This window comes from Labeo rohita, chromosome 20 (genome assembly GCF_022985175.1).
Source record: "Labeo rohita strain BAU-BD-2019 chromosome 20, IGBB_LRoh.1.0, whole genome shotgun sequence".
NCBI classification, from domain to species: domain Eukaryota; kingdom Metazoa; phylum Chordata; class Actinopteri; order Cypriniformes; family Cyprinidae; genus Labeo; species Labeo rohita.
In genome coordinates this window covers 19284349-19294072 of record NC_066888.1, presented here as the reverse complement: position 1 = coordinate 19294072, position 9724 = coordinate 19284349, and the positions used below count along the sequence as shown (strand labels likewise).

General features: G+C 39.0%; 2 protein-coding genes across 6 annotated transcripts in view; one reads left to right on the top strand and one right to left on the bottom strand.

Annotated features, from left to right (window-relative positions):
- The first annotated feature begins 3356 nt into the window (after positions 1-3356).
- On the top strand, positions 3357-5016 carry id2b (inhibitor of DNA binding 2b). The gene is made up of 3 exons (XM_051138504.1): positions 3357-3793; positions 3985-4045; positions 4580-5016. Exons 1-2 carry the CDS (start codon positions 3458-3460, stop codon positions 4039-4041), a joined length of 393 nt encoding a protein of 130 aa, XP_050994461.1. The 5' UTR covers positions 3357-3457; the 3' UTR covers positions 4042-4045; positions 4580-5016.
- A 1749-nt stretch (positions 5017-6765) lies between these two features.
- Positions 6766-9724, bottom strand: part of kidins220b (kinase D-interacting substrate 220b) — a 31271-nt gene continuing 28312 nt past the window's right edge. For all 5 annotated transcript variants that reach the window (XM_051138486.1, XM_051138488.1, XM_051138489.1 and 2 more), the window contains 2 exons: positions 9086-9313; positions 6766-9003 (listed from right to left, as the gene is read on the bottom strand). In XM_051138486.1, the coding sequence (XP_050994443.1) occupies positions 7873-9003; positions 9086-9313 (1359 nt within the window). In that variant the 3' untranslated portion in view covers positions 6766-7872. The remainder of the gene's footprint in view (positions 9004-9085; positions 9314-9724) is intronic.

Genomic DNA, 9724 nt, shown 5'->3' with positions numbered 1-9724 from the left:
TTATTTTCAAAAGTTGAAATTTAGGGGTTACGGTTCGGGACAGCCACCTCTCAACTGAAAGTGCCCAATAAAACATGATTTTATATGTATTAAGATTACTAATATTTTAAATAATAAACACTTGCAAAACAGGGTTTCAATACATAATAGATGGATCTTAGAAACATCTTTAAATGCTTTTTAAATGTGTGTTTTTTTTTTTGTTTTTTTTTTGGTGGACCAATTCTGTAGAATGGCACATTAGTCTAAGTAGAAATTACATTTTAATTTTATTGTTTTCAATTACATAATAAGGCCTATCTTTCCAAATACTCAACTGGGCTTATTCTCAATAGATTATTTTACACTATTTAAACTGTGTACAATACTGTTGCAATTTGTACAGCGATAACTTATTGACACTCAACCTCATCATACAAACACACACACACAAACAAAGGGTACAGAGCCAAAATGTGGGGCCATAAGTTGATATGGGAAATGGCTGTTTCTCAGAATACACACTGACTGAAAACTGGCACGACTTCAGGAGCACTCTGGATTGAGAAAACATGTTCGTCTGCTCATATTTCCCCAAAACAGCTGAGAAAAGAACATTATCCTGAAACTCTATTCTTTTTGGCTTGTGTACTTCAGTAATGGGCACAGGGAGAGCCAGAAAGGCTAGCTCTTAGTTCTGTGTGATGCTCCAAGGGATGCCATTCAGTCATGTAAAGTTAGACACATTCCTTTGTGTTTGCACCACTGATAGTCTCTGGAGGAAAAGGTCAAAAAACATTCAACGCTGTGTAATTTTAAGATACTGGTACATCATGATGGCTCACAGACTCTTCCTTTGCATAATAAAACCAGTAAACATTTCTCATTTTACCACAACAGGAATATTTTACATTTTTAAACTTTTGCCAGTTAGGTCACTGTGACGTAAATAGGAAACATTCTGTCACAAGATTCAAGTTTTAAAATGTAGCATGTCACTTTCGTTTTATTAGAATCGTTTTCAGTCTCAGGGAGGGGTGACCCGGACTAGACAACCGCTGATCCTGCTTTATCGGGATTGCGTCCCTAAGCATTGCACTTGACCTACTGGACCTGAAAGTAGCGTACTGCTGTCAATTACTATGGATGAAAAAGTGAGCGCGTAATGCCAAGCCAAGTAAACAAAGTATATTTGACTGATGGCAAATGTCAGGGGCTTAAAAGGAGACTGAGGCAAAGATGAGGGAAAAAAGACAAGCTGAAATCTGCTGCAGGTGCGCACAGGCAGGAGCAGTGCGAGAGTGAAAATGAGAGTACGCGCATTCACACAGCGCTGAAAGTCAAAGAAGGTAACCGGCCGCGCGGCGCCGAAAGCACAAACTCCCGTAGTTGGTCCTGAATAGGACGTCACGCACCTGGCGCCAGAGAGTCGCAAGCTCAGGGGGAGCGCGTTCACTGGCGATGGGAAGTTCGAATCATGTTTATCAAACAGTTCGTTTCAAAGAATCGGTTCAGTTAAACAACTGAGCGGTTTCTTACGTCATCACGTGGTTACTTACATTCCATCGTAGCATAAAAACGTTCCAATTTGGCTAATTAATGCAATTTATTAATAAGATCATTTCTTGTGTCGCAGTTTGCTGCAGCCAAGAAACACATTTAAATCTCTTGGCTGAAAATGCTTTTGCACATAGGCTATTAATAAACCCTATTTATTCAAACCACTATGATTTGTATGTATGTGTTGATACAGCTGTCATACAGTCAGGTTTTTATTTGTAAACTTTTCGATTCGTCACTCTAGTCCTCAGTTCACCTCACACCATCTGACCAGTTCACCGATCGGTTTTCGGCTGGGTAGACAATGTGTATTTTTAATATTTGGTATATACGTTTATAAAAGGAAGTCAAATCAAATAATATAACGCATTTCGCAATATACATCAATTGTTTCACATCAGCTTTACAGAAAATATAATGTTGATGTTTATATTATATTAATGCAGTGTCTTAAGTCGCATTAGTAGCTAGGCAATAATAGTGTTTGGCCATATTGGCGGCACTGAACGTAAACAATGCCGCTGAACTGAATGAAACTCGCATATTTTGCTGATTATTGCTGCTGAAAATGGTTAATTATTGTCATGTTTTGGGCTGTACTAATCGGTCGGACCAGGAAAAACATTTTGGAGTACTACAGACTGCCAAAAGTTAGAACAAATCAAGGAGAAGAGTGCAAAAAATCTGTCTGAGGAACAAAAGGCGTTTGTGGTTGGCCAAACTGAACCAGGATTTCCAGAGCATAAATCTTGACAACATTCATATTTTTTGTTATCATTTCTGGTCAGGTAGGTGAAATATTAGGCTAATTTCTTAATTAATACTGTGTATCTGTGTGTTTACCACCTATGTAACTTTAGTTTGTCAAAATACTGTGCCCTTTCCTGCTTACTAGGTCCTTCTCTATATGATTTAGCAGCTTCCACATGTTTTTTCCATGGTTAAGCCAGCATAAATTAGCAGAACAACTTATTCAGTAGTACATTAACCATGCAATCCACGCTGTTGTTTACATTAGAGTGTCGCCATCCATGTAACTGACATACTTGTGACATAAGTGCAAACCCTGTGAAGATATTTTTGATGAAATCGAGAGCTTACTGATCCTGCATAGACAGCAACACAACTGACACTTTCAAGGACCAGAAAGGTAGTAAGTACATTGTTAAAATACTCCATGTGACATAAGTGGTTCAGCCGTGCGTTTTACCACATGCATGTTGTGGTACTGTCGTTAATGGTGGCAGACTGTCCCAGAAAAGAAAAAATCAATGAATAAAGTCATTCCTTTTTTTTTTTTTTTTTGTCTGTGCACAAAAGTATTCTCTTTAGAACGACATAAGGTTGAATAATGACAGAATTTTCATTTTTGGCTGAACTATCCCTTTAAGAACTAAGTAATTAGCCAATATCTATGGCTTGTTGTAAAAGTTAAAAAAAATGTCTGCATACCAGCTAGTTTGCATGAAGTCTTTAAGTGCACGCAATAGGGATTAAGAGATGGGCAACAAAATAAACGTGCAGGAAAATAAACATCTGGCGTTAATAAAGTTTTCACTATTACTTGTTTTTAATGCTGTGAGACTGTACAAATGTAAAGCCCTTGCAAAATCAGTCCCTTGATTATTTATACATGTGATGTGATGTTATTTGTCCGTGCAAGCAGTTGCTCAGATACTCTCCAGCACGAGGAAAGAATGCAGAGGATGTGGGAGGTGCTCACGTGCTGCAAATTTGGCCAATGTTGATGCTCCGGTTCACAGAATGACGTCGTCACATCGACCAATCCGCTTAATTCTTTATGCCTTATAACAAACCCAGCTCGGTTGCTATATAAACGCATTGACAACAAGCTTCCAGCACAGATCTGTGGGAAGAATCGCATGCCCAGAAATTAACCACAACATCGTGATCCACTATGAAGGCAGTCAGTCCGGTGAGGTCCATAAGGAAACCCGCTTTGTATTTTTCGGAGCATAACCTCGGTATTACACGGAGCAAGAGCTCCTCGGATGACCCGCTCAGTCTCCTGTACAACATGAATGACTGCTACAGCAGGTTGAAGGAGCTCGTACCGAGTTTACCGCAGAACAAGAGCGTGAGTAAGATGGAGATCTTGCAGCATGTCATAGACTACATTCTGGATCTTCAGATCGCATTGGACCAGAACCCGCAACAGCAGATCCTTGGACAGACCCCTCCAAAAAAGACCGTCAGATCACTCGGAGCTGATATCAGCATCATCTCCTTCCAGGTAAAGCAAGTTTGTAGAACATTTCATACTTGCATTTCATGCATACAGCATGCAGTGATATTTCATCGTCAGTGAACAATATGCAATGCGATCAGCATTAATTTTAAAAGCATAATGTATAACACCAACTTGAAATGTAACTTGGCTGGCAGCTACACTGAAAATCATTGTTTACCTCTGTTAATTAACAGCCCAGTAACCCTCAAAGAGAGATCAACTCAGATGACCTCATAGCCCTGTCTCGTTGAAATGGTAAGTTAGATGCTCTGCTCTGAAATTGATGGTTTTACATGAGAAGCTGCAACAAAGTAAACTCGTGCACGCTGGGCTGTCTGATGGTTGATGCATTATGTACTGATATTTTTATGTTTAAGTCATTTAAACATGATTTAATGCTTAATAGAACACGTTGCTCTAAAACTAAAGATTATTCTCAAGACACTTAATTAAATTAACTATTCTGACGCACAAAAAAATCACAGAGGTTTGGAAGAATATGAGCGTGACATCTTCATTTTTTTGATGGTTTAGTAATAGTTCTAATACAATGTTTGCTTATAGCTAGTCTGTTTTAAAGAACTATGAAGTTTATGTGTGTCAGATGCTCGTGTAGACTCCTCCATCTGGAGCTGTATGGGATTGCCCGGTATTTCGCTAGTGTTTGGTTAAAAGTCCGAAAAAAACGTCCTGTGGCTTCCTCCCTGGCGCCAGTCTGTCCGGATCTCTGTCCTTTTGCCTTCTCTAAACACGCCTCTCTCCCTCTCTCTCTCTCACAATCTTTTGCAGGTGTTTCGGTCGTGGAGCAAAAACAGGGGCTTTTTGTGTTTTTTTGTCCCGTGTCATTCGCCTGGACTTCGTCTTGAATGACAAAGGATTTCCCTCAAACGGACATAAAAAGATTCCGAGTTAGTATATACGGACTTTCATATTCTTTCTTCCAAAGGAAGATTCAAAAAGACTGGAGAGATTTTAAAGGAAAACCGTAATTAAGCAAGCAATCTCAAAAAGCAGGATTTTTGTTCTCTTTTTTTTTCTCCTTGCTTTTATGTTGTCAAGATGTTGCGCAAAAAGAGCGCGCATTTTACCAGGCTGCGGACTTTGTAAAAATGTACTTTTGTTTTCTCTTTCTGCTGAAAATGTGATGTTTATAATATTACAGAATTTTTATAATTATAACGTAAATGGCACTTTTATACTGTACATAATTAAATGCTAAGTATGAAGTCAGTGTCCTTGTCTGAGATATAGTTACAAATGCATTGTTTTGTTGTATTTTTCGTTTTTGCAAATGCATAAAGCTTATTAACTTATTACCGTTCAGGCTGTGAACCTACTCTGTTGTATTGTAAAGACTATAAGTTTCTGTTATGAAGGGTTTAGGACTATAAAAAATGGAAAGAAAAGAAAAGAAAAGAAAATTCTATTTAATTACTGACCATCATGTCGTTCCAAACTCGTAGGAGCTTCGTTCGTATTCGGAACACAAATTAAGATATTTTTGATGAAATCCGATATCAGTGGTTCAACCTTAACTTTAAAATCTATGAGAATACTTTTTGTGCGCAAAGAAATAAAAAATAACGACTTTATTTAACAAATACTCTTCCGAGTCAGTCTTCATCGCGAATTAACAAGAGTAAAACATGCGTGTGGTGCTGCTGACGCAGGACCCGGCGTTCTGACGTAGAACCCGGATGCACTGCGCCTCGTTTCTCCGCCGCGCGTTCTCGCGAGTACCACCAATGTGCATTAAGACTGACACGGAAGAGAAGATTTGTCGAATAAACTTATTTTTGTTTGCTTTGTGCACAAAAAGTATTCTCGTAGCTTCATAAAATTACCGGTTGAATCACTTATGTCATATGGACTATTTTATCGATGTCCTTACTACTTTTCTGGCACTTGAACATGGTAGTTGCGTTGCTGTCTATGCAGGGTCAGAAAGCTCTCAAATTTAATAAAAAAAAATATCTTGGTGTTCCGAAGATGAACAAAGGTCTATATTTAGCTTAGTTTGGAATGACACGAAAGTGCCTAAATGATAGAATTTTCATTTTTGGGTGAGATATTACATAAAAGATAAAAATTTCTGTGATTATCAAAGTATATCACTAAAAAGTTTGTCAAAAGATGCTAGCTAGGTAAAAAGTTAACATGAGTCATTAAAAAATTCAGACACTGAATGGCAACTCAGGGTGTGGGATATAATTGTAATGCATGAACTACTGGTGCCACCCATCTGTAATTCACAGTACTAAAATAAGTTTTCTCTAAGTTTGCCCTTAGAAAATCATCTCGTGGGAACACACTTCTGCACGAATGAACAGCAAATTGTTTATTTCATTCATTTCCGTTATCCTCAAACAAAGACTCAAGAAAGATGGATCCTGTCAATGCAGGTTTATTTCATTCCACATTCAAGACAAGCATCACCAAACACATTTTACTTTTCAGGACGGCTGCCAATATACAGTTAACTTATAACTGCTAAAGACTAACATTAGAGGGCATGCAGTTTCTACTGGCTAATTTAGGACTGCAGTCTGACACATGCTTGTCACTGCTTATACTACTGTAACTACAGCACAATGACAGCGTGCAGGACAACAATACAACACATTTCCAAAGCAGAATGAATGTTCATATTTATTTCTAATGGGTTTACATGAGTAAATGAGGACTTTTTTCCCTCTGGGAAACACTACTGTTTTTTTCCCCTACAGCTGTGATTCCAAAATGCTTTATAGCCATACAACTGGTGACATTAATACATGATTAAGCTACTAATACTGTACGGAAACACCACAAATATGTACAGTTGAGGTCAAAAGTTTAGATTCACCTTGCAGAATCTGCAAAATGCTAATTATTTTACCAAAATAAGAGTGATCACACAAAATGCATGTTTTTTTTATTTAGTACTGAACTAAATATTGATATTTCACATAAAAGACTTTTACATATAGTCCACAAAAAAAAAAAAAGTTTAGAATTTATAAAAATGACCCTGTTCAAAAGTTTATATTTTTTTTTTAGTTGTTCATGAGTCCCTTTGTCCCGAACAGTTAAACTGCCTGCTGTTCTTCAGAAACACATTCTTTAGTTTTTCAGTATTTTTGTGTATTTGAACCCTTTCCAGCAATGACTGTATGATTTTGAGATCCATCTTTTCACACTGAGGGACTCATATGCAACTATTACAAAAGGTTCAAATGCTCACTGATGCTCCAGAAGGAAACACAATGCATTAAGAGCTGGGGGGTGAAAACTTTTGAACAGAATGAAGATGTGTACATTATTCACATTTTGCCTCAATATATCTTTTTTTTTTTTTTTTTTCCATTTGGTACTGTCCTTCAGAAGCTACAGAAGATACTTAAACTCAAAGAAGGAAAAAGGCAAAATATGTTAAATTTACCCTCATCTTTAAATTCAAAAAGTTTTCACCCCCCAGCTCTTAATGCATAGTTTTTCCTTCTGTAGCATCAGTGAGCATTTGATCCTTCTGTAATAGTTGCATATGAGTCCCTCAGTTGACCTCAGTGTGAAAAGATGAATCTCAAAATAATAAAGTCATAGTTCAAAAGGGTTCGAATACACAAAAATGCAAAAAAAAACAAAACAAAGAATTTGTGGGACCTGAAGGATTTTTTTAATGAAGAACAGCAGGCAGTTGAACTGTTTAGGACAAATAAGGGACTCATGAACAACTATCAGTAAATAAAAAAAAAAAACAGCTGTGGATCATTGAAGTAAAAACACGGGATCATTTTTATAAATTCAACTATTATTTTCTCCTGTGGACAATATGTTAACGTCTTAAAAATAGCATGCATTCTGGTAAAATAGTTATCATTTTGCAGATTCTGCAAGGTGTATGTAAACTTTTGACCTCAACTGTATGTAACTATAAGTTGGTGGATGATGAGTAGATGATGGGACGGATGTGAATGAAGCCCACTTCAACTACACTTAACATTTAGAAATGTTACAAATCACAGTTTCACGTATTCAGGCATGCATTAACACCACAAAACATTAATTGGCAAAGACCAGAATGCAACAGATCCAGACGTTGCCTACAGGATACTTTCACGCTCTTCTCCAAAGGTGACGGTGTCAGAGGACACTTTGAGGATCTCAGGAGGATCGCCAGGATTAAGCCCCCTCTTCAGATGCACCACACGGACATTCTCATTTTGGGTGGTGGAAGTGGTACTGGAGCCAGGAGTCATGATGACGTCACTTCCAGTGGTGGTGTTGGAGCTATCTGTGGGTTGGCGAGCATTGTTTCCTTGTTGGGCGTTCATGTTGTTATTGAGGGTGGTGTTGCTGGGTGTACGGTTGAGGTTGTAGCTCTTGGAGGAAGGCCAGCTCTCTTCAGGGCTGCTGGCTAGAAGACTGCACTGGTCTTCGGAGCAAATGGACATGCGGGCGATAGTTGGGTCTTGGAGGCCACTCAGACTATTCGGGAGGCCTCGCTTTCGAGCGGAGTTTTCCTCATCCAGCTCGATCAGGTTAGCCCTCTCAGACTGGGACAGGTCAGCTTCTTCATCTTGCAAGGAATGGTTGGGAGAGCTTTCATTGGAGCGGACACCTGAGTCAGAAGAATCCTTTTTATCTGAAAGGTAATCCTTACCTTTGGCCAAAGACCGATCTCCAACATCTGAGGCTTTGGGGTCAGTTTTCTTTCCATCTTTGAGTAGAGGGGCGTTGTCTGACTCTTCAGACTCTTCATCATCACTAGTCAGCTTCTGGTAGCGTAAACCGCCACCAGGTTTTAGTTTCAGATCAGCACCCTGGAACAAGCTCACCTTGTCTCCAGATGTCTTGCGTCCTAAAAGGGACTTTGATGACCCGTGGTCAATCTTCTCATCCTCTTCTGTTATAGGATCTAAAGTGGCCGTGTCCACTGAAGCGTAGTCAGTACTATCGGTCCCAGACTTGCTGCTTCCTCGTTTTGAAACGGATTTGCGCCCATCTTGGTCACCTCCGTCCTTCTTCTTGTCTTCGGAGTTGGAGTGCATTAGCTGGCCCACAAAAGGTGGCACAGGCTTCTCCATTCCTGCCTCAAGCTGAGCCATGGAGGCGATGTATTCTTGGTAGGCGTTGCGGTACTCAGCCTGCTGCTTGTCTGTTAGCTTGCAAATTTCATTGGAGGACTCTTGAGAGTTGAGGCTGGACATGCTAGGTGTACGGTGAGTGGTGGCCTACAGAGGACAAGAGATGTTGAGATAAATGTCTAAAACGGCCTGGAAAAAGGGTTGCAAGAACCTAGGAAGAAACGCTTACTATCCACGAAGGGTTGGACTGCCTAGGAGGCTCATCCAAGCCCACGTTACTGAGCTCCTCAAAGCTGAGGTTGAAGTTGTACATGGGTGAGGTGTCTGTGTTACCGACTCCTCCGTGAACGGATGCTCCGGTGTGCCTGCAAGACTCCACGTGGCCAACCGTGCTGCCCTGCTCGCTGGGAGCCTCTTCATGCAGGATCTGGTTCTCCACATGACGGAGCTCCAACACCTGCACAACAGTGACTTTATTACGCCAGTATCTACTGTTACTTGCACTATTGGGTCAATCCCACATTTCTTGATAATGTACATGCTTTTTTTGTATATCTTGTAAACTTAAACATTTGGTTTTCTCTGAGATTTAGTTATGAATTTTGCTAGGTAAAATTATTGGCTAACACAAAAAGAATAAGTTCAAAAGAATAAAATGTGACTAAGCAGCAACAAGTCTGTAAAATCTGTAGTTTAAAAATCTTCCATGCATCCAAAAGAGTTTATAAACTTAGGCTATTATTTTAAGCTACTATTGCATATATTTTATTTCTATATTTATTTGTAAAACACTTGGTGAAAGCAACTAAATGCATTTACACACTTAACAATTAATTAAAGATGAATATAATAAATATAAATAATAAAT